The sequence below is a fragment of the Erythrolamprus reginae genome, chromosome Z (genome assembly GCF_031021105.1).
Source record: "Erythrolamprus reginae isolate rEryReg1 chromosome Z, rEryReg1.hap1, whole genome shotgun sequence".
NCBI lineage: Eukaryota > Metazoa > Chordata > Lepidosauria > Squamata > Dipsadidae > Erythrolamprus > Erythrolamprus reginae.
This window is the reverse complement of record NC_091963.1, coordinates 19,678,736-19,703,228: the sequence shown is the minus strand read 5'-3', so window position 1 is coordinate 19,703,228 and position 24,493 is coordinate 19,678,736. Positions and strand designations below refer to the sequence as shown.

Genomic DNA, 24,493 nt, shown 5'->3' with positions numbered 1-24,493 from the left:
AACTTTCTTAGCATCTGTTAGAATGAAAATTACTGGGGGCGATGCTTAAGCCTATATATATATATAGGTAATTACATTTTAAAACATCAGAAAGAATGACTTTTTAAATCAAAATATTTTCTAACAAATCTTTATTTTCAAGAACATATGCCAGCTGTAAAATAGAATCTACAATGACACAATGGAAATTTTAGTGTAGAAATATGATGAGTCTAGAAACTACAGTACAGTGATCCCCCGGGTATCGCGATCCCGATCATTGCGAACGGGCTAAATCGCGATTTTTCAACCCGGAAGTCAAAACACCATCTGCGCATGCGCGCCCTTTTTTTATGGCCACGCATGCATAGATGGCGCCGGGCAGATCAGCTGCTGGGCGGCTTCCCTGGGTCTTCCCCCTCTTGCTGGCAGGAGGGCGAGTGGTGGGCATCAGCGAGGAGTTTCCCCACCGCCCACGCAAACTCCTCGCTGCCGCTCGCCCACCCTTCGCCCGCCCACGCCGTTCGCTCGCGCCGCTTCCCAGCTGAGTCCTGAAGCGAATTGGCTTCAGGACTCAGCTGGGAAGCGGCGCGAGCGAACGGCGTGGGCGGGCGAAGAGCGGGCGAGCGGCAGCGAGGAGTTTGCGTGGGCGGTGGGGAAACCCCAATCTTCGGCTCCTCGCTGCTGCGGCAGAAGTAAAAACACCATCTGCGCGTGCGCAGATGGTGTTTTTACTTCCGCAGCGCTACTTCGTGAAAAACTGATCATTGCTAGGGGTCTTGGAACGGAACCCTCGCAATGATCGGGGGATCACTGTAAATACAAATTTCAAGGGACTAGATTGAAGCCAACTTTTGAAATTAGACAAAATTAAATCTAGGCTACCAAGTGTGTCAACAGACAAAATAAAGAATTATACAATTATTAAGATTGCAATGCATGAAAGTTTGAATGACTACTGCTATGAAATAATCCAAAACAAAAATTCTAAGATACTCAAAGCGTCAAACAATAGTCAGGAGTCCTATATCACCATGGAGAAATTATGTGCAGGCAAGCTGTTTCATTGATTAATCATTCTCACTCTATGTAAATTCCTCCTTATTTCCAAGTTGCATCGTCCCCTGACAAGCTTTTATCCATTACTTCTTGTCCTTCCCTCAGAAGCTTTGGAGAATAAATTAATCCCCTCATTCCTGTGATAGCCTATCAGGTATTGGAATACAATGGTACCTGTACTTAAGTACGCCTCCGTTTAAGAACTTATCTAGATAAGAACCGGGTGTTCAAGATTTTTTTGCCTCTTCTTAAGAACCATTTTCTACTTAAGAACCCGAGCCTGGAAACATTTCCCAAGAAATTTGAGAGCGGCACAAAGGCCCAGGCAGCTTCCTGCTATTCCCCCTTTAATCCCAGCCATCTCAGGCATTTCTGGGCTGTCAGAGGAGCCTTTCGGTGTATGGGAGGGGCGTGCTACTCCCTCGCTGCCTCAGAGTCCCTCTTTTTTTTTTTAAGCCTTAAAGTTTTGGACTTTTTTTATTTCCCTCACCTCACATTCTTCCTTCAGCAGCGACTGTCTTCCTCCGCCTCCTCTTCCTCCTCCTCATCCCACTCAAATTCCAAGCTTTTATTTCTTTCCTAATAGGTTTGCACACATTATTTGCTTTTACATTGATTCCAATGGGAAAAATTGCTTCTACTTGAACACTTTTCTACTTAGGAACCTGGTCATGGAACAAATTAAGTTCTTAAGTAGAGGTACCACTGTACTGATATCAGGTTACCCAAAGCCTTCTCTTTATTAGAATAAATATACAGTGTTCCCTTGATTTTCATGGGGGACGCGTTCCGAGACCACCCGCAAAAGTCGAATTTCCGTGAAGTAGAGATGTGGAAGTAAATACACCATTTTTGGCTATGGACAGTATCAAAAGCCATCCCTTAAGACTTTAAACCCCTAAATTACCATTTCCCATTCCCTTAACAACCATTTACTCACCATTATTACTGGTACTCACCATTGAATAAGACACTTAGTGATCCTGATATTTATAAACATAATTATTTATTAACAATAATTATTTATTTTGTTATTTATTTGCAAAAATTATTAGTTTGGCGATGACATATGACATCATCGGGTGGGAAAAACCGTGGTATAGAAAAAAACCCACGAAGCATTTTTTAATTAATATTTTTTTAAAAACCGTGGTATAGGCTATTCGCGAAGTTCAAACCCGCGAAAATCGAGGGAACACTGTATCTATTTTCCTAAGAGTTTCTTCATTTGATTTGGCCTCCAAACCCTTTATTATATTTGTTGGTCTTCCCTGCACTCTTGCTATGCTTTAGCATCTTATTTTTGTATCATGACTAGAACTGGATGCAGTATTCCAAATGTAGAATCAGAATTGCAGTACTGAGTGGTACTATCACTTCTCACGATTTTGATGCTATGCCTCTATTGATGCTTCGTAGAACTGCATTGGCTCTCCTGCTACAACACACTGCTGACTCATATTTAAGTAGTGATCCGCTAGGACAGTGATGGCAAACCTAGTGCTGCAAGGGTGTGGATGCCCGCGATAGCATGCATGTGGGTGCCCATACCCATAATGCAATGTTCTCACATACACACACATGAATGCATGCACAACTTCCCCTGCGCTCCCCCCCCCCACATGCACGCAGACCTCATTAAAGCCTCCAGAGCCAATGGATGGTGAAAAACAGGCCCAGTGGGCCTATTGGAAGTTCGTTTCTGAATTTTCAATAGGCCTCTTGTGCCATTTTTCACCTTCCGCAGGCTTCAGGAGGCTTTCCTGAAGCTTGGAGAAGGTAAAAAATGACCTCCTCTGCTCTCCAGAAGGCCAAAAATCAGCTGGGCAGCACAAACTTATGTGCTGGAGCTGACATAGGACAACACCTCGCGTGCTCTCAGATATGGCTCCACGTGCCAATTATGGTACCCATGCCATAGGTTTGCCATAATGGCCTTAGGATATTTAGACCACAGGGCACAACTGTTGAGCCAGATATTGCCCAGCCAGATATTGTCCACTACTTTTTTCACCACTGAAATGCATCTTGTTGGATAAGGCCTAATGTTCAAATCTGTCAAGATCCTTCTAAATCTTGAGTTTATTTTCCAATTTGTTAGCAATTACTCCCACCCCCAGTTTAATTAATAATAATTTAATAATAATTTATTAGATTTGCATGCCGCCCCTCTCTGAGGATTCAGGGCGACTCACAACAACAATAACAATACAGTACAAATCTAATGGTTAAAACTAAAATTAAAAACCCATAATCATTTAAAAAAATAGATGCTACACAATCATACCATACTCAAGTCTTACTAGTCAGAAGGGATCGCATTAATCCCCCCATGCCTGGCAATTTAAATGGATCTTCAGAGACTTGTGGAAGGTGAGGAGGGGCGGGCAGTTCAAATCTCTGGGGGAAGTTGATACCAGAGGGCTGGGGCCGCCACAGAAAAGATTCTTCCCCTAGGTCCCGCCAGATGACATTGTTTAGTCGACAGGACCCGAAGAAGGCCAACTCTGTGGGACCTAATCAGCCACTGGGATTTGTGCGGCAGAAGGTGGTCCCGTAAGTAATCTGGTCTCATGCCATATAGGGCTTTATAGGTTGTTACCAACACTTTGAATTGTGTCCAGAAACTAATCGGCAACCAGTGCAGGCTGCGGAGTGTTGACGAGACATGGGCATATCTGGGAAGGCCCATGACTGCTTGTGTGGCCGCATTCTGCACGATCTGAAATTTCCGAACACTCTTCAGGGGTAGCCCCATGTAGAGAACATTGTAGTAGTCAAACCTTGAGGTGATGAGGGCATGAATGACTGTGAGCAGAGAGTCCCTGTCCAAATAGGGCCGCAACTGGTACACCAGATGAACCTGGGCAAACGCCCTCCTCACCACAGCCGAAAGATGATGTTCTAATGTTAGCTGTAGATCGAGGAGGACGCCCAAGTTGCAGACCCTCTCCGAGGGCATCAATAGTTTCCCCACAAGTGTAATGGATGGACACATGGATTTCTCCTTGGGAGGCAAAACCCAGAGCCACTCCATCTTGTCAGGGTTGAGCCTGTTGACACCCATCCAGACCCTAACAGCCTCCAGGCACTGGCACATCACTTCCACTGCTTCGCCAACTAGACACAGTGTGGAGATGTACAACTGGGTGTCATCTGCATACAGATGACACCTCACCCCATGCCCTTGGATGATCTCACCCACAAATGTCATTCACAAATTTGATAAGTGCCCCTTCAAATTCTTTTATCTTGATAATTTATATGTACATTGCTATTGTTAAAAATTTACTAATAATGTAAATCCAGATCACATACATTTAAAACCAAGTCATGCAAGCAAGTAATAGCTAACTTCGGGGGGGGGGCACACACACATAAAATCAACTATGATAATCACTGCTATATACAAACCTCCTTATGAGAAACTGGGACAACGTTAACATACCGTCATCTTCTATCTTGGAACAGGGAATCCATTAACATAAATAATGCACTCATATGTTGCAATACTGCTAAATTGCCAGAGAACCTAAACCATACTTAAGTAAATTTCAGTGAAATTAAATGCATGAGCAAAAAAGGCTATTGGATTTCATTATAAACTGGAAGCTGGCTCTTTATCAATCATCATAAAATGTTTGCAGTATTGCAAAACCAGCATGCCCAAAGACCAATCCAGATGCCTTTGTAAACTGTAGTATACTTTCACATGGAAAGCAAAATCATAAACAGAATCTCCAAAATCTTCCAAATGCCAATTTTTGTGTTTCTTTTTTCTTTGCAGAGGATAATGCAAAGCTTGACAGATTTACGGTAGTTAGTTCCAGTGCAGGGGGACTGATTTCATAGGCAATGAATATATAGAGCTCAGGATAGCAATAAAGGCATAATTTAAAATGAGATACTTTAACCTTTTAGCTCTCAGGATTCTAAGTATGTCACATTTAGGTTTAGGAGACCCCGAAAGGAAATGTTATACAAAGATCATTAATTTAAAATAAATTTTATAGTAGTATCTGCTCTGAGGAACATCCTTACATCAGGATTCAGCAGCACCCTGTCCCAAAACCTTCACAGAAAACTGTTAAGAATATTTTTTTTTCAGTTAAGTATTTGTTACTAAATACTGGGATATTGTATGTTTGGAGCCTAGGATTGTATGGATTTATGGATTCAAGATGGTGGATAGGGCATTCAATTTGTTTGTTGTTGTTCTTCGGCGGGAGGTGGGGGAGTCGTTATGAACAGCTCAGAGTTTTATTTTCCCAGAGGCATATAAGTCAATTCGTTAGTTAATTAAGGACAAGCTAGAAGAAGTGGATCAAGAGCCATTTTTGAAAACAATACAAACTTATGATGGACTTTAAAAACCTTTAAAGTTAAACTATCAACCGCTTCCCCATTGATCTATTTGTACATTAATGTTTTTAATATTAATGTATGTGAGTTATGATAATATGAGAAACAAGCTTCCAGACTGAGAAATATTCTTTTCAGGGAGATTTGCCTGACCAATGCCTTGATATATTTTTGTGTCATATCTGAATTTATATTAAATCTTTCTATTAGGTAATTTTAATGGTGCTTCATGAGGATTGTACTTTATTTTAAAATATGTGCTGCTAATGGAGAAAATCTTTTTCAACAGTGAATAAAGGAATTAGGCCATAAAATTATTTGGACATAGAGAAGGTATATGGACTTTGCTTCATTCTAATACAGAATTCTTCCTATTGTTGCAGTATAATTGTAAATAGTGCCTACAAAGGCATATAATAATTGGAATGTCTAGTTTCATTTTTTAAAAACAATATATACTTCAATATTTAACCATAAATAGTACTGATGGTACCAATGGGAGATACAATTTATTACTGGGCAGAATTTGCTACAGACCTCCTCCAATTTCTTAATATTTTAAGTCATATTTCTCTAAAATGGTCCATGCTCTTTGAAAGGGCAACTATTACAAAAAGAGGTGGACTAAACATTATATTTTCCTTGTTTGTTTTCTGTCTTCCTATATGCCTACTATTAAGAAATGAATCCATTAAATTAGCACCCTACTGCATTAAAAGTGGCTGCAATACTTTATAGTAATGTCATATCATATCATAAACATGACAATAATATTATAGTATTAGATTCTTCCATAAAATTGTAAATAAATAAATCTATCTGCATTTATATTTTGATAGACTTTGATTATTACCTATATTCATTTTTAAAAAACCTAAGTCCTGACATAATAATACTTCATATATAAAAAATGTTCCTCAAATTCACCATCATTCACTATTTCTCCCTTGTTATGCTAATCTATGCCTTTGCTTCCAATGAACCGTAAAGGTCAAATCATTTCATCTCTCCAGGATATCTCTCCAAAACTACAGCTTAAGAGAGTTTGATCCAGGCTGAAAGACATATAATTTGTGTCATTACAAAAAAATGCTTATAAGATACTATACATATTCTAAGACTAGGCAAATTCTGGCTCTTCTATGCAACTAAAATCACCCCCCCCCCTCACAAAAAAATATGTTGCAATGAAACAGAATATATATTTCAATATTTCCAGATTTTATATTTTTATAAAAATTAAACTGAGATACAAAGCATTGTTTCTTATCCCAAATAAAATGTTCCATAGCAGTGCACTATTCCTTATGCCAGTCTTCTAAAAATACAGCAACATCTTACCAAAACAGTCAATATATCCAATTTGTTTTCTATGAATCAAGCCTATGCTCCCATCCCAAAATATTTTTTTAAAAAAATCTCTATTTTCTAAATGGGACAGATGCTCTTTCTAAAGCAAGCTACTGGTAAGTTATTCCTCTACGTTGTTATTCTGAAAATATGAAAATCAGAAGACAATACTCTAGAAACCTGACACAGGAGATGAGTGGCAAAAATTAATTGGATTGCTATATAACTCATATAAAAGTAAGATGCTTGCCAAAAGGACTTAAAAAATTCCCAATAGCATTGTGACATTTCATCACCTCAATGAGTCGGTCTCCAGCCTTTAATCTTCCATCTTGAATAGCTGCGCCTCTTGGAAGGATATTTTTCACATAAATTGGAGCTGAGCCACCAATAGGAACATCTCTTGAAGTGATGCTAAATCCTAGGCCTTCAGTACCTATAGAAATTATTTAAAATTATTGTCAGCTTATTCTGTGCCTCTGCATTATCAGAAAATTTGGATTTAAATAAAGCTACCTAAAAGTATCTATATTTTCTTTCTACAGCTCATCATCTTGAATAAATACAGTCTGATATGATATTTCTGCATCACAGAATGTGCATATAGCTCTGATAACCATATCAGACGGTTTCATCAACCCTGATATATTTTTGCTTTTTTCAATACTGCAAACAAATGAATAAGTATAATATTCCTCGTTCATTTAATTGGGTTCTCTCTTAATCTAGCCTTAGTACTAGAGTGAGGGAATAGATCACATCTCAGATCCTACCTATGAAGAAATATTTAAAACTCAAGAAGGTTCGCAAACTTCTAAGCACCACTATATGGAATCATTCTAGTAATATATCTTGGTCCAAAGGAACTTCAAAGACTGGGAAGAAATCCTGAAAAATCAGTACAGTAGCAATCTCTAAATAAAGATAATTAACCAGGATAATTCAATGTTTCAATGTTGTATCAAGATCTAAAACCAGATGGAAATTGGTTTAAATTATGAGCTTTGTATAATCACTAACCTCCTGAGAATAGTATTTTATACAGAATTTGATAATGCTTTGAACTAGACGTGGCATCATTATAAAGCAGATAATAGTGTAAAATCTTAAGGTAGCCATAAGTTTGTGTTTGACTAAGATTGTCCTGCTTTCATATTCCAGTTTGTTTAATCTAGTCAGCTTCCTCCAATATCCCAAAAGAAGGCCTACACAGAGCCACAAAGAGATAATGAGTTTCAATAGCTAAACTCATCTTCCATCTACCTGAAGGAGTGCAGGTTTGGCTAACTGCTAACTGTTCTTTTCTGGTCTGTGCAAAGTTGCAAGGAAGAGTGACTTCTGAAAGACATCGGTAAATTCTGCTTCCCAATTTTGCCTACATAAGCCTATTGAAAGTCTAGTTTTAGCCTGATTTAATTTTAAAAGCAAAATTTAAAATTTGCATTGAAGCCTGCTCAGAATCGCAAAAGAACAAACACATAGAGAGCATACAGAAGAAATCAGAAGTGTTTAATCAGAGCAAGCAAGGCTGTATTTTGAAATGTGGTGTGTGTAGAAAGGGTTGGATTAAAAACAAAAAACAGCAAAAAGACACATAGCAGCCGAAGAAAAGATTCTAGAAGAAAGGGTCCACCCAAGGGGAAAATTATGCAGAGAGGTCTCAGTCCAGTCCTAGTCGAAGAATATATCAAGAAAAGCATATAGTTAATCCTAGATTTATGATTGCAACTGGGTCCAGAATTTTGGCCGTAGGTTTTTGTCTTAAATCATTGCAGTTGTTAACTGAGAGGCCCACATGATCACTTCACTCAGTTACTGCTATCCTGGCTCTCTTAGTTGTGTTTGTTAAACAAACAAAGCCAAAGAGTTCCATACCAAAGGGACCATGGAAAGTAACTCCATGATTGGCTGGAGAAATGAAGTTTGGATTCTGAAAATCTGAGCTTCCTTTCTCTCGCCGATCCCAGCCTTCCCCGCCCATCTATGCATGGAAAAAAGTAACTCAATTTGCAGAATCTAAACTTCCTTTTCCTAGCTTTGCATGCTGGCTTTCTACATAGATAGTTAAGGAATACATGTCTCTGAAGAGTAGAAACATCAAGTTCATCAGGAAGGAGGATGGAGGAGTAACAGGAAGAAGAGCAAAATTTCCAAGGCCGCCGAAGCTTTGCACATCCTGGTGGGCCAGGCAGGACGGGAGTTTCATCCTGCCACCTATAGTTGGGCACATTATGTAGTTCCTGAATGTTGACTACAGGGCCATTGCAATGACTGTAACTTTGGGCAAGGGTCATAACTCCTTTCTTTCCACACTGTTCATAATTTGGAATAGCCCCTGAATGAATGGTCATAAACTGAGAATCATATGATCAATTCATCCAAGCAGTTGGCATTGTGCATAGGAATATCTGCAATTGAGTGGACTAAATCCTTTCAAGTCCAGGTGGCAGAAAGTAGTGGAGAAAAACAAGGGTAAGATCCTGTAGAAAAGAGATGGCAAACTTGCAATGTCACATTGTCGTCATGTGGGAACCCCCCCCCCCCTTTTAATAAATTGATCAGGGCATGACACATTCAGCCCATGGGCCATGAGTTTGATACTCCTGCTTTAAAACTTCCAGGTTCAGATAGATAAGCAAGTAGTGAGCAATTAACCAGGTCCTTTTTAGTAGACAAAAAGACAGTGATGGTGTACTGAGTGATAGGAACATCAGGGAAAAAAAACAGCATGAGAAAACTAGAGGAATACCAGGGCCTGAAGACCAAACTAGAGGATGAGTAAAGAGCAACGTGATCCCATTGGTGGCAGGACCATTCGTTGCTGTCATTACTAAGCTGGGAGAGTGGTTCCAACAGATCCCAAGAAGATCACAAGAGTTATCTGTCCAGAAGAGGGGAGTGTTAGGAATAATAAAAATATTGCATAGAACTTTCAAACTCCTCAAAAGATCTCTGGTACAGGACCCAAGATGAAAAAAGAAGCATAACACCCATAGGATGAGAAGGGATATATATGTACATACAGACATGCATGGCTAGTTTTTAACTGCTGTTGCTGTCCACATGCCCAGCAAACATTTTCAAAAATAGATTGTTCATTTAAAAAGTTCCCTTAGGTTTCTCTTTTCACTTGGGTTTAAGCCAAAGTAACCTTGTACAGCATTCAGTCATTAACAGACTATTATCTCCTTTAATCTCACATGTAAAACCAGCTGAGGTCCTTCCCAAATTTTCATCTTTTGACTTAAGTGCTTTTGAACAATAAAAAGCGACATTTTTCTGCAATGAATGTTCTTTGCAGCTTTTGGGTTTAATTAATTTTATTCTTACTTTGTGTGCTGAGACCTCCCAGAGGTTTCACCTGAATCATGAATTGATTGCTTAATATCTTCCATTTCTCGCATTTTTTCCCCTTAGTATATAAATCAAACATTATGTTTTGCTATGGACAGAATTAATTTTGGATCGAAGTAATGGAATTATAATTAGGATCCCTACTATAAAGATTTCATTAATAAACATACAGATATTGAGGCATTCCCAGAATGTCAAAATATGTATATTTATTAACTATTTAAAAAAAGATGTGTTCAGAATTGAAAGAATTTAAAATCAAACTGAACATTCCAGAGTTTAAACCATTTGTACTTTGGCAATGAGTAATTCTCAGGGAAAATATCTGCCTTTGGACAGAGAGAATTACAAGTGATTATTTTGTTTAATTCTAATTCTATTTATTTATAATATTTATTTGCTTGTTTAGAGTATTTTTAAATTAACTTATATGCAAAAGCTTACTCACATTAGATGACAATAATAATAATGCATTATAAAAGTTATTGTTGGAATAAGACAAGATATGGACGAATACACAGAGGACAACTCTAAAACTATCCTTGTTTAATATTAATGAATAATGTTCATATTTGAGCAAAAGTAATATGTATGAACATAGTCAGTGCATCCTACAATAATCTATTTATTTGCAAAATTGACTAATGAAAAAAGTTATCCCAAAATGAGTAGCAGAACATTCCATTACGAGCAGTACTATTGTATCAAAGATGAACACAGAAGATTTTGCAGAAATTCTTAGTTTTTTTAAAAAAGATACACATGGGGATTAAAAGACGAAGAAAATAAAGTGGAAATACAAATGAAAAACCAAAAGACCAATCTCCAAAGGAACTTTTTACTGAACTTACAAAATAAGTTGGTTAAAGACTTGAAGAAGTTTTCCTTATGGGAAAAAGAAAAATTGAAGATCAAATCCTAGTAGCTAAATGAATTGAAGATTAAAATTGTTAGAAACAAAATAACAATAGCACTTAGACTTATACATCACTTACCAGTGCTTTACTTAAGCAGTTTACAGAGTCAGCCTTTTACCCCCAATAATCCGGATCCTCATTTTACCAATCTCTGAAGGATGAAACCAGGGCGGCACAGCAGGTAGAGTGCTGTTCTGCAGGCCATTGAGGCTGACTGGTAGATCTGTAGGTCAGCGGTTCAAATCTCATCACCAGCTCAAGGTTGACTCAGCCTTCCATCCTTCCGAGGTGGGTAAAACGAGTACCCGGATTGTGGGGGAAATATGTTGGCTCTGTTTTAAAAAGTGCTATTGCTAACATGTTGTAAGCCGCCCTGAGTCTAAGGAGAAGGGCGGCATAAAAATTGAATGAATGAATGAATGAATGAATGAATGAATGAATGAATGAATGAATGAATGGAAGGCTGAGTCCACCTTGAGCTGGTAAGAAATGAACTGCTGAATTGCTGGCAGAGGGCATTCAGTAGTGCATTTTAAGCACTGCACTATCATGGCCCAATACGAAAAAATGAAGGAGTACAAAGTTGATTTATTTCATTAAAATTAACATGGAAACTATTTGTATAAATTTGGAGTCCCTTTATGGACTATTTCCCAATCCTAAGAGTAAAATGTTAAACGAATAATGTGTATGGATAAGGGATGGGTTATGAAAAAAGAAGATAATTGCATGTAACGTTATAGGAGGTGATGAATCGGGATTTTTGATACTTTTGAAGAAGATTGGAAGTCACTACTTTAAATATTTATTTTTTCTTACTCTGTTACTTTTCTTTTTTTCTGTACACCTTTTATTCTTTTTTTTAACTTTTCTCTGAGTATCTTCTTTTATTATTGTTATAAAAAGTATAAAATTGTGGGGGGGGGTTGTTAAAAAAAGCAATACTTGATTTTGAAATGACAATATAATTGGTATTAGGATCAGTTTTTATAATGACTACCTCTTTCACAATAAAGTTTGCTTTAAAATAATAATAATAATACGGTTAACCCTTATTTAGTGACTCCCTTGTTTAGTGACCTTTTGCAATTATGATGGTTTGAAAATAGCTTGAAAAATGGCCAAACCATTATAATACTCTAAATTGTTAAAGTTTAAAGGAAAATTACCTGTGACAAAATGTAATGTATAAAGAAGAGTAAGATATCTATATTAATTAAGATTATTACCGTATTTTCCGGCGTATAAGACGACTGGGTGTATAAGATGACCCCCTAACTTTTCCAGTTAAAATATAGAATTTGAGATATACTCGCCGTATAAGACTACCCCCGGCGGGGAGAGCAAAGGTGGCAGCGGGAGTAGCGGAGGCGAGGCGGAGAAGAAAGAAGCGGCGGAAAAGTATAGTGTCTGAGCGGCAGTCCCCTTGGGACTGGGCAGCATAGAAGTATAAATAAATAAATAAATAAATAAATAAATAAATAAATAAATAAATAAATAAATAAAATCTCTACTTTTTTATTAAAATAAATTAATAATAAAACCAAACCAAACTCTATTACTATTAAAACTAAAACAACCAGCAAATCCAAAAACATAACTATTAATAAAAACAGGTGAGGGCTGGGGGTTTTTTTCTCTGTTATTATTTAAGTGCTTTTACCATATGCTTTAAATCAAGAGTCACTTCTCTCTCTATTTCTCTCTCTTTCCTGTCATTCTCTGCCTCAATCATTTTCTCATTTCTCTTCCCCCCTTTTTTCTATCATTTCTCTCTCCCTCTCTCTTCCTTCCACTCCTTTCTCTCTCTTGCTTTCTTCCTCTCACTCTCTCTCTCTCTTCCTTCCTCTCTCCTCTCTCACTCTTTCTTTCTTTCCCTCTCTCACTCTCTCTTCCTTCCTGTCTTCTCTCTTTCTCTCTCCCTTTCTTTCCTTCTCTCTTCCTTCCACTTTTTTCTCTTTTTCTTTTCCTTCCTTCCCCTCCCTCTCTCCCTTTATATTTATCTCTTCATTCCTTCCTCTCTTCCTCCCTTTCTCTCTCCCTCTCGTTCATTTTTCTCTCCCTTCCCTCCCTCCCTCCCTCCTTCTTTCCTCTCCTCTATCCCTCCCTCTCTTTCCTTTCTCTCCACATCTCCGGCTTTGCTGACATGCACAAGGCTCAAGCCAGCTGCCCGGAAAAGCCATGAAAGTCCTCCTGCCCCCCACCCCCAGCAGAAAACACAATGGAGGTCTTCCGGTACCAGCTTGAGCCTCGCATTGCTCCACCCCGCTTCGCCTGTCATCCTGGACCTCCGTTGTGTTTTCGGGGGGAAGTGGTGGGAAAGCCCTGTGCTGGCCAGGAAAGCCGGGTTTGCTTTCCGTGAAAGCAGCGCGCCTTTTAAACACGCTGCTTTCTTGCAACATTTTCCTGGGTGGGTGGGGGAGGAGGCCACTCTCCTCCCCCCCAGGAAAGAGGTCCAGGAAACAGCGTGTTTAAAAGGCACGCTGCTATCACGGAAAGCAAACCCGGCTTTCCTGGCCAGCACAGGGCTTTCCCACCGCTTCCCCCCGAAAACACAACGGAGGTCCAGGATGACAGGCGAAGCAACGCGAGGCTCAGGCTGGTACCGGAAGACCTCCGTTGTGTTTTCAGGGGGAAGCGGTGGGAAAGCCCTGTGCTGGCCAGGAAAGCCGGGTTTGCTTTCCGTGAAAGCAGCGTGCCTTTTAAACACGCTGCTTTCTTGCAACATTTTCCTGGGTGGGTGGGAGAGGAGGCCACTCCCCCCCCCCAGGAAAGAGGTCCAGGAAACAGCGTGTTTAAAAGGCACGCTGCTATCACGGAAAGCAAACCCGGCTTTCCTGGCCAGCACAGGATTTTCCCGCCGCTCCCCCCCCCCCGAAAACACAACGGAGGATTACAGGCAGGACGAAGCAGGGTGGAGCAATGCGAGGCTTGGCGCGTTTCTTTCGGCGGAAGAGGAGGCGAGGGAGCGGATCGGGCGGGGGCAGCACCTTCTACTGTCAGCGCCTACCCGCCCCGACCCCCATGGGCTGGCAGGGGGATGGAGACTGCGCGCCCATGGAAAAGGGCGCGTGGGACGGTATTTTGGTCTGCGCGGGCGCAGCCTACGGGGAACGGTGCTATGGAATCAGTATCCGGCGTACAAGACGACCCCCCACTTTGGGAAAGATTTTCAGGGGTCAAAATGTCGTCTTATACGCCGGAAAATACGGTACTTCTTTTTTCTTTTTCTTTTTTGTTAATTTGTAATTATTAATTGCTAATTAAGATAGGAAATAGAGAATGTACATAATTAACATCGCTGTACAGACTTGTCATGCGCTCACCCGTTGTTTATTGTGAGTTTTAATTGTGTATGTATGTTTGTACTGTTTATATATGTAAATAAAATATATAATTTTTTTTAAAAAAGAAAATGTAACTTTGCAACCAGTCCCATAATTACTACTTTGCACATGTGTAAAGTGAAGGAAAGCTGAAAGATCATAAGCATAGTTGCAGTTTCAATAAGTATACCAAACAAGCACTACCTATCATCTCTACTATAATAATAATGTAACTTACTCAGTGTAACACAGTAATTGAGAACATTATCTTCTATTTTTTTTCCTTGAAGAAAATAGTATTTTAACACTAAATTCTGTAATACTCAAAGGGGTTCCTCTCAGTTTGAACTGGTTCTATAGAACCGGTAATAAATTGACAGCCTGGGTTGCTGGAACTGGCAATGACCCAGGCTTGCCATGTCCCCGAACTGGTTCTTTCAGTGGTGCCATCATGGGAGCCATCATATTTTTTTTAGTGCGTGAACAGAAGCTCTTTTTTAAAAGCACTGTGCATGCATGCACCACCCCGAAACATGCCACTGAGTGAACCATCAACGAGAAAATCCAGAACACACCCTTGTAGTACTGCTTAAGCAAAATTACAAGTATATTAGAAACAACGTAATATTTAATGGGGGCCATAGGCAGCACAAATAAATTGGGGATTGTGTATAAGGGAAGATGAGCCACTAAGACACAAATTTCTGTTAGTTTACAGTGTTTTAATATACAGTGTTGTGTAACAAAAATGGTGTAAGGTTTGAGGGACAAAACATCAGGAAAGACTGGAGTATGTGTAGCTTGGAGGGCAGAAAGGAAAGGGGTCAAATCAAACCTTTAAATATATTCATGATGTGAATAAGGTTCTAGAAGACAATATTTTCAACGCTAAGCAAAAATCAAGAACCCAGGGGCATTCCTCAAACTGACAGACAGGAAGCTCAAAAGTAATGTTAGAAACTATTACTTAACAGAAAGAGCAGTACAAGCTTGGAATCAATTACTCAATCATCAGTAACTAAGTTTAAAGAAGTTTGGAATAAATATATATTATCTGATAATTTTTTCACATAAAATAAAATAATTAAAAATGATAACTAAATTAGAAACAAAACTTAAACAATCAAACATGGATAGACTCAACAGACCACTGGATCCTTTTCTGTCATCTGTTTTTTGTGTTGATGTGTTGCTTATCTAGATGCTTGTTTAAAAACTGTGGTCGCCTCTGAATGACAATCTCAAGACTGCTTTCCACAAAGAAGTGGATTGAATCGGGATATTAAAACAATTTCATTTTATTGACTTAGCATAGAAATTAAATCTATAAATGCATTTCAATCATGTATTTATATTTTCCCCTTTCTGAACTTTTTAAAATTATGATTTGCAACAACTTTTGAGATCTCTGCTGTCTGTATTTAAAGTTTTGATCATTCAAATCATGTTTTTTTGTTACAATACTAATTTTTCTGTTATCATACACAAGTTTCCAGTTTTTCAACTGTGAAATAAATGCCCCAGGAAGCAAAAAGAAAAGTATAGGAATGTCACACAGAAATAGAGCAATTATGGCAAGCTGATTACAGGCCTACTTGTTCCTTGCTGTTTTTCCCAATAAGGTGCAATCCCACTCTGATTTTAGTGAATTGTTCATCACACACAAATGACATTGTTTACTATGTTTCATTAGAAGTCCATTATATGCAAACCATTATTCAGGGAAGTTTTGCAATATCACATGGATCAAGGTAGGTAAATGTTTTGTTTAATTAAACTCTTTGCAAAACTACTAAGATGCTGTGCTTTTCAAATCCTTTTATGCTGCTGATCCACATTTTGGAATTGCATGTAGGCAATCACAATAATTGTGTCTGAAAATGACCAGTTAGAAACTTGAACTGGTCATCTGAAAATGAAAGTTCTTCAGTTGCAGTGCAATCAAAATAATTGCACAAGTATTTGCTGGAATTGTTGAGCCATTCTGTACAATATCTATCAAAGGTCTCTTGAAATGCAATCAGAAATGGTCCTTTAACTGGAAATATGGACTATTTGGACACTGTTAAATACTACAGCATTATAACTACAGTGATACCTCACCTTACAAACGCCTCGTCATACAAACTTTTTGAGATACAAACCCGGGATTTAAGATTTTTTTGCCTCTTCTTACAAACTATTTTCACCTTACAAACCCACCACCGCCACTGGGATGCCCCACCTCCGGACTTCTGTTGCCAGCGAAGCACCTGTTTTTGTGCTGCTGGGATTCCCCTGAGGCTCCCTTCCATGGGAAACACCAGCTCTGGATGGAAGTCTGGAGGTGGGGTTTCCCAGCGAGGGGAGCCTCAGTGAAATTGCAGCATCGCAAAAACACAGAGGTCTGGAGGTGGGGTTTCGAGGACTTCAGTGTTTTTGTGGTGCTGCGATTTCACTGATGCTCCCTTCGCTGGGAAACCTCACTTCCGGACTTCCGTTGCCAGCGAAGCGCTTGTTTTTGTGATGCTGGGATTCCCCTGCTGGGATTCCCCTGCAGCATCACAAAAACACAGAAGTCCGGAGCTGGGGTTTCCTATGGAGGGGAACCTCAGGGGAATCCCAGCAGCGCAAAAACGGGCGCTTCGGCTTGCAAAAGGGGTGAGTTTGGGGTTTGCATGCATTAATCGTTTTTCCATTGATTCCTATGGGAAACATTGTTTCGTCTTACAAACTTTTCACCTTAAGAACCTCGTCCCAGAACCAATTAAGTTTGTAAGACAAGGTATCACTGTACTTATTTTTACCAATGCAGTTTTAAAAAATGCCATGTGCTTGATAGGAAAGAGGACAAAGAGGACAAAGAGGAGTTTTCTCAAAAGACACCTTACAAAATAATACTATAGAGGGATATAGCATTGCTTCCAGCTGTACGGATTCAGCTCCAGTGATCTTAGAAGCCGATGTCTTAGAAGAACTTGAACGATTAAAGATAAATAAGGCAATGGGTCCAGATGGCATCCACCCCAGAGTTCTTAAAGAACTCAGATCTGTCATTGCTACCCCCTGACTGATTTGTTTAACCAATCCTTGTTAACAGGAGAAGTTCCTGAGGATTGGAGAATGGCCAGTGTTGTGCCTATTCACAAGAAGGGCAGTAGAGAAGAAGCTGGTAACTACAGGCCAGTTAGCTTGACATCAGTTGTAGTTAAAATGATGGAGACTCTACTCAAAAAGAGGATAAATCAGCACCTAAAAAACAATAACTTATTAGACCCAAATCAGCATGGCTTTACTGAAGGCAAATCATGTCAGACTAATCTCATTGATTTCTTTGACTATGTCACAAAGGTGTTGGATGAAGGTGGTGCCGTGGATATTGCCTACCTGGACTTCAGCAAAGCCTTTGATACGGTTCCACATAAAGAGCTGATAGATAAATTAGTGAAGATTGGACTTAATCCCTGGATAGTTCAATGGATTTGCAGCTGGCTGAAGCGTAGACATCAGAGAGTTATTGTTAATGGCGAGTATTCTGAGCAGAGTCAGGTTACAAGCGGTGTGCCACAAGGATCTGTTCTGGGTCCTATTCTTTTTAATATATTTGTGAGTGACATAGGGGAAGGTTTGGTAGGGAAGGTTTGCCTATTTGCCGATGACTCTAAAGTGTGCAATAGGGTTGATATTCCTGGAGGCGTCTGTAATATGGTAAATGATTTAGCTTTACTAGATAAATGGTCTAAGCAATGGAAACTGCAGTTTAATGTTTCCAAATGTAAAATAATGCACTTGGGGAAAAGGAATCCTCAATCTGAGTATTGTATTGGCAGTTCACTGTTGGCAAATACTTCAAAAGAAAAGGATTTAGGGGTAGTGATTTCTGACAGTCTCAAAATGGGTGAACAGTGCAGTCAGGCGGTAGGGAAAGCAAGTAGGATGCTTGGCTGCATAGCTAGAGGTATAACAAGCAGGAAGAGGGAGATTATGATCCCACTATATAGAATGCTGGTGAGACCACATTTGGAATACTGTGTTCAGTTCTGGAGACCTCACCTACAAAAAGATATTGACAAAATTGAACGGGTCCAAAGACGGGCTACAAGAATGGTGGAAGGTCTTAAGCATAAAACGTATCAGGAAAGACTTAATGAACTCAATCTGTATAGTCTGGAGGACAGAAGGAAAAGGGGGGACATGATCGAAACATTTAAATATATTAAAGGGTTAAATAAGGTCCAGGAGGGAAGTGTTTTTAATAGGAAAGTGAACACAAGAACAATGGGACACAATCTGAAGTTAGTTGGGGGAAAGATCAAAAGCAACATGAGAAAATATTATTTTACTGAAAGAGTAGTAGATCCTTGGAACAAACTTCCAGCAGATGTGGTAGATAAATCCACAGTAACTGAATTTAAACATGCCTGGGATAAACATATATCCATCCTAAGATAAAATACAGAAAATAGTATAAGGGCAGACTAGATGGACCATGAGGTCTTTTTCTGCCGTCAGACTTCTATGTTTCTATGAAACTAATTCTAAAAAGTTATCTGGTACAGTATATGAAATTTTAACTATGCAAACATCAGAGATATAATTATGTCTACTTGTTCACTAACAAATAATGAATCTGCTGGAGTGGGTGGTTGTAATAAATGTAGAGAATGAAATAAATAATATATCAATACATTTCCAAAAACTCTTGCAATTTTGAAGAACCAAATGTAGCTGAAAGTACACTTTTTGCTTCTATTGCATTGTCCACCATGTTTCTCCATCCCTCACATCTATTTCTTTTTCATACTGTGTTTTATGTTATGTCAGTGTTCACAATGCCATTCAAAATGATTGACACGGACCCATTTTAACATCAGTCTCAATCCACTTCATGTGTGATGTTTTAAGATGTATGGGTTCAACACTGTACTATATAAGGAAAGCATTGAACTCGTGGAAGTGTCTTTAAGAATTGACCTTAGATTATATGAGCTACAAAGATTGGCAGAACTGCAAAATCCCAGTCATATTAGAACATCACCAATAATTGCTAAATCTGTATTCTAGACGTTCAAGCCCCGACCTTTAACAAAAGATAAATAGATATCAATTTTCATTTAGAAAAAGCCAACAAACATTCTCCATTGACAGAAGCATATTACTGACCTTCTCTTCTAACTTTATTAAATAACTAATTCCTATGAAAGATCAGGTTATTTGAAAATGCCAAAATGGCAATAAATATTAAGAAATTATAATGGAAGTAAGCACAATTACTGCAAGAGTATCCCATTTTGCCATTTTAGGCAGTACAGCTTCTACAGCTTGCAGAAACAGAGATTTTAACAAGAACTCTTGTACAGTATACTAAGAATACAGTGATACCTGGTCTTACAAACGCCTCGTCATACAAACTTTTCGAGATACAAACCCGGGGTTTAAGATTTTTTTGCCTCTTCTTACAAACTATTTTCACCTTACAAACCCACCGCCGCCACTGGGATGCCCTGCCTCCGGACTTCTGTTGCCAGCGAAGCACCCATTTTTGCACTGCTGGGATTCCCCTGAGGCTCCCCTCCATGGGAAACCCCACTTCCAGACTTCCATGTTTTTGTGATGCTGCAGGAGAATCCCAGCAGGGGAATCCAACAGCGCAAAAATGGGCACTTTGCTGGCAACGGAAGTCCGGAGGTGGGGTTTCCCAGTGAGGGGAGCCTCAGTGAAATCGCAGCATCGCAAAAACACAGAGGTCCAGAGGTGGGGATTCGAGGACTTCGGTGTTTTTGCAATGCTGCGATTTCACTGATGCTCCCTTTGCTGGGAAACCCCACCTACAGACTTCCGTTGCCAGAAAAGCGCTCATTATTGCGATGCAGGGATTCCACTGCTGGGATTCCCCTGCAGCATCACAAAAACACAGAAGTCCAGAGGTGGGGTTTCCCATGGAGGGGAGCCTCAGGGGAATCCCAGCAGTGCAAAAACGGGTGCCTCAGCTGGCAAAAGGGGTGAATTTTGGGCTTGCACGCATTAATCACTTTTCCATTAATTCCTATGGGAAACATTGTTTCGCCTTACAAACTTTTCACCTTAAGAACCTCATCCCGGAACCAATTAAGTTTGTAAGACAAGATATCACTGTATTTTGCTTCTCCATTTTTATCACAATTCAAAATTGAATGATTAAATATGACAAGAATTTCAAGATGACAACTCTCTCTCTCTCTCCCCTCCCTTCCTCCCTCCTCCACATAAAAATACATACATACAAAAACAAGGAAATTTCTACCAAGAATAAAGTTTAGCTCTGTTGAAGGGGGCCAGCTGTTATAAAAGTGAAAGTATTTATTTGCAATCCACATTCTGATTGCTATGTTGTATAATATACAACTCTGCAGTTATGTTCTAAATCAGGCCTGCACAACATATAGGAGAGAAATGGCCTGATCAATGAAAAATCCCTCCCAGCCACAAAGAAATATCTGGGATACCAATCAACTGTTTAATGGCTACAAAAGCAGCAACAGTTGGAGGCATTGGAGACAATCAGCAAGACAGATTTCAGGGCAATGTTGGTGAATATATTGACTTTTTTAAAAAGGAAAAACCAGTGGGCCACACAGAGCTGCTTGGTAGGGTTGCAAGCAGCCCACGGTCCATATGTACTATGGATTTTGTTTAAAATAGTTGCAACTGAATGCACAGAAGCATGCAGAATTGCTCAATATTAAGGGTGCTCAAAAGTTGTGACATTCCTTGGGGATGGTAAATATAATTTTGTTACTTTAATATAATTTAGAAGTGCTTGGTAAGTAACTACATAAATATCACAACTTCTTAACATTTTATTTGTTTCAATTGAATGAAAGAATGAATGAACTGATGAATGAGTGGTTCTTTCAATTGCAACACCAGGTACAATATTTGAACAGACTTGCATTAGGGGACTCTTCAACAGAGCTAAAAGGAATATATAAATTGGCATTACAGCTCTTTAATTTAAAGGTTACATACAACTGATTCTGTACAAATTGTGTGAATTAAAGTTTAGTAAAATTAAATTGACTGGAAACAGAATTGAGCATGAATTTTCAGGCTCTTATAACAAAACCTTGGGGCAATTCAGTAAAGAAACAATGTAACGAACGGATATAAAAGTTACAAAGGTAAGTACTGTGTATATCTGGAGATGACATTTAGTTTGCAAACACTTTGCCATGGTTCCACCCATCTAATTCAGAAAACAAGCACCAGAAAAAAGGTCTTTGTTGGTATCATAATATATGGTAGATATAAGCATTGATATATATTAAATCATATATATCACAAAAGATTATGAGATACATCAATCAGCTATTAGAACAATATCCATAATTGATAATCAGCACTGTGGTTTCTTCAAATATGGCATGTTTTTATTAAGACTGGCCCTAGTTAGTTTAGTAACTAGGTCTAAATTGACTATTGCCGTCTTCAAAGACTGGCCTCATTTAATGTAATACAATAATGAAGTCTCACACTGTTCCACATCTATTTGTACTACAGGCATGTATTCTCAAGAGATGTAAATTGTGTTTAGTCCATTACTAAGTTTAAATTTCTGTAGTAATTATATAAATTACAAGATTGGGATTTCAATTATTGAAAATCAGAAGCCTGCACAATGTCCCTGCAGTGTTTAAATTGATTTTCTCTTTATCTCCATAGTAACTAAATTTATAATTGTAACCACAGGATTATTCATTCAGTTAGGAATAATGCTTCTCCAACCACAAGGATATCATCTTAAACTGGTGACCGTAAGTAATTTTGCACCCAATCAATAGCAATATATACTTACGTATGTATATAAATATGTATGTATGTACAGTGGTACCTCAAGATACGAACCCCTCGTCTTACGAACAACTCGAGATACGAACCCGGGGTTCAGAAAAAATTTGCCTCTTCTTACGAACTTTTTTCGTGTTACGAACACCAAACCCGAACTTCCGGGTTCAGCGTTCGGGAGGCTGCTGGGAAGCCCTCTGGCTGTTTTAAAAGGTGACAGCCGGGTGGCGGGGCTTCCCAGCAGCCTCTGAATGCCGAACCCGGAAGTTCAGGTTTGGCGTTCGGCTTCGGGAGGCTGCTGGGAAGCCGCCCGGCTGTTTTCAAAGGTGACAGTCAGGCTGGGGGGCTTCCCAGCAGCCTCCCGAACCCCAAACTTTTGCCGAACTTCTGTGTTCGGGGTTCGGGAGGCTGTTGGGAAGCCCCCCCAGCCCAGCTGTCACCTTTTAAAACAGCCGGGGGGCTTCCCAGCAGCCTCCGAACGCCGAACGCGGAAGTTTGGTTTTGACGTTCAGCTTTGGGAGGCTGCTGGGAAGTCGCCCGGCTGTTTTAAAAGGTGACAGCCGGGCTGGGGGGCTTCCCAGCAGCCTCCCGAACCCCAAACTTTTGCCAAACTTCCGGGTTCGGGGTTCGGGAGGCTGCTGGGAAGTGCCCCAGCCCAGCTGTAACCTTTTAAAACAGCCGGGGAGCTTCCCAGCAGCCTCCTGAAGCCGAACGCCAAACCCGAACTTCCGAGGTATGACTGTACATGTATGAACATACACATGCAAATACACATATACAATTCAATTTTGTATCAGTTAAGTTTGTTGAGTTTAATATTCAGAAACTAGAAAAAAGCAACCTCGTTGCTCCCAAGAAAAAAGAATAGTTTGGAGAAAAAGAATACTATGATCTTTAGATCACAATTAAAGCATAATAAAAGCCACTGGTGACAGCTATGCAAAAAAGCCTTTTTACTGCATGAAATGGCACTTGAACATGGTTGAAATGTTCCAGTCAACCAACACAGTTCAGCTGGTAAGTAATCTATTAATATTGCCAAAGTAGAAACTACTAAATAGCTAATTACGGCTGACCAGCGGAAGTTGCAATCTCTTCTTACATCCTCTTAATTCACTATTTATTTTGCCCTTCCTAGGTTGATAGGAAATCTTCCTTTCATATCTTGTTTAGGGCAGTTAGAAAATTGACCATTTTCAACTTTCCTCTATTGGGAAATTCTGGATCCTAAGTTTATCATCCCATAAATGTAAGTACAGAAACAGTAAACTTACCTTTCCTTAACTGTATTTTAAGACGCTTCCCTATCCTTTTGGTATTATAGCCAGAGTTCAAAGCTGTATGAATTTTCTGTGACGTTGATGACAGACCCAAAGGTGGTTTTCCTGAATTCACATTATGAGGTAGTTGCGAGTAAGAGTCCAATGCATCACCTTGATTGGTCATTTGGGGTATTTTTTGTAACGTATGAAGTCCAGAGTGGTCGATACCCTTACTGTCTTGATACTGGGAATCAGGACTAAAACGGCTGGGATGGAAAGCATTCTTTTCGTTTTGAGACAGCTTTATATATTGTTGTTTTCTTGCAGCGGGAACCACATGGAACCAAATGATGGGTGTACGCATGGCTTGACGGAACATATGCTGTGCTCTAGGTTTTAAAATGAATGGAAAATTAACAAATTAAGACTGGCAGACTAGTAGATATTACAAGCATAATTACTGATGTTAATTAGCCATTATGAAATGACAGACATATTGTTCTAACTGAACTGTAAACTCAAGAAGATATTTCTTGGAATGATATGTTGACAAATGCCTTTTGTTTCTCAACTATGTTTTTCTTAGGTCTATTTTTTTAAAGTTTTCCTGTTCCTATTACTGTATTTTTGGAGTATAAGATGCACCTTTTTCCTCCTTAAAGGAGGCTGAAAATTTAGGTGTGTCTTATACTTTGAATGCAGCTTTTTTTCAAAGCCTTTTTCCCCAGCCCTAACTAGGTGCTAATGATCTTCCCAGCTCTTATCTGGCAGATTATTTCATTGTTACTGTCTATGAAAAATGTTTTCCAAGCTCTAAGTCTTTGCAGAGTTTTTTTCATTACTCTAACTTGCTCCAAGTAAGTTTCTTTCCAGCCTTAACCAGGTGCTAACAATGTTCCCAGTTCTTACAGGCTTGCAAGATCTTTCATATGAGAGCACTAAGACAAATTCCTTGTGTGTCTAATCACACTTGGCTAATAAAGAATTCTACTCTATTGCTACTCTTTGCTAAGAATATTTTCCAACCCTAAGCCTTTGCAGTTTTTTTTTTCATTGCTCTAACTTGCTCCAAATGTTTATT

The 24,493-nt window shown here is 39.2% G+C and overlaps 1 protein-coding gene across 1 annotated transcript in view; it reads right to left on the bottom strand.

Annotated features, from left to right (window-relative positions):
* PARD3 (par-3 family cell polarity regulator) overlaps positions 1 to 24,493 on the bottom strand; it is a 716,596-nt gene that overhangs the window by 272,063 nt on the left and 420,040 nt on the right. Inside the window, 2 exon segments of the mRNA XM_070728743.1 lie at positions 7,047 to 7,186; positions 23,425 to 23,801. Of these exon segments, the coding sequence (XP_070584844.1) occupies positions 7,047 to 7,186; positions 23,425 to 23,801 (517 nt within the window).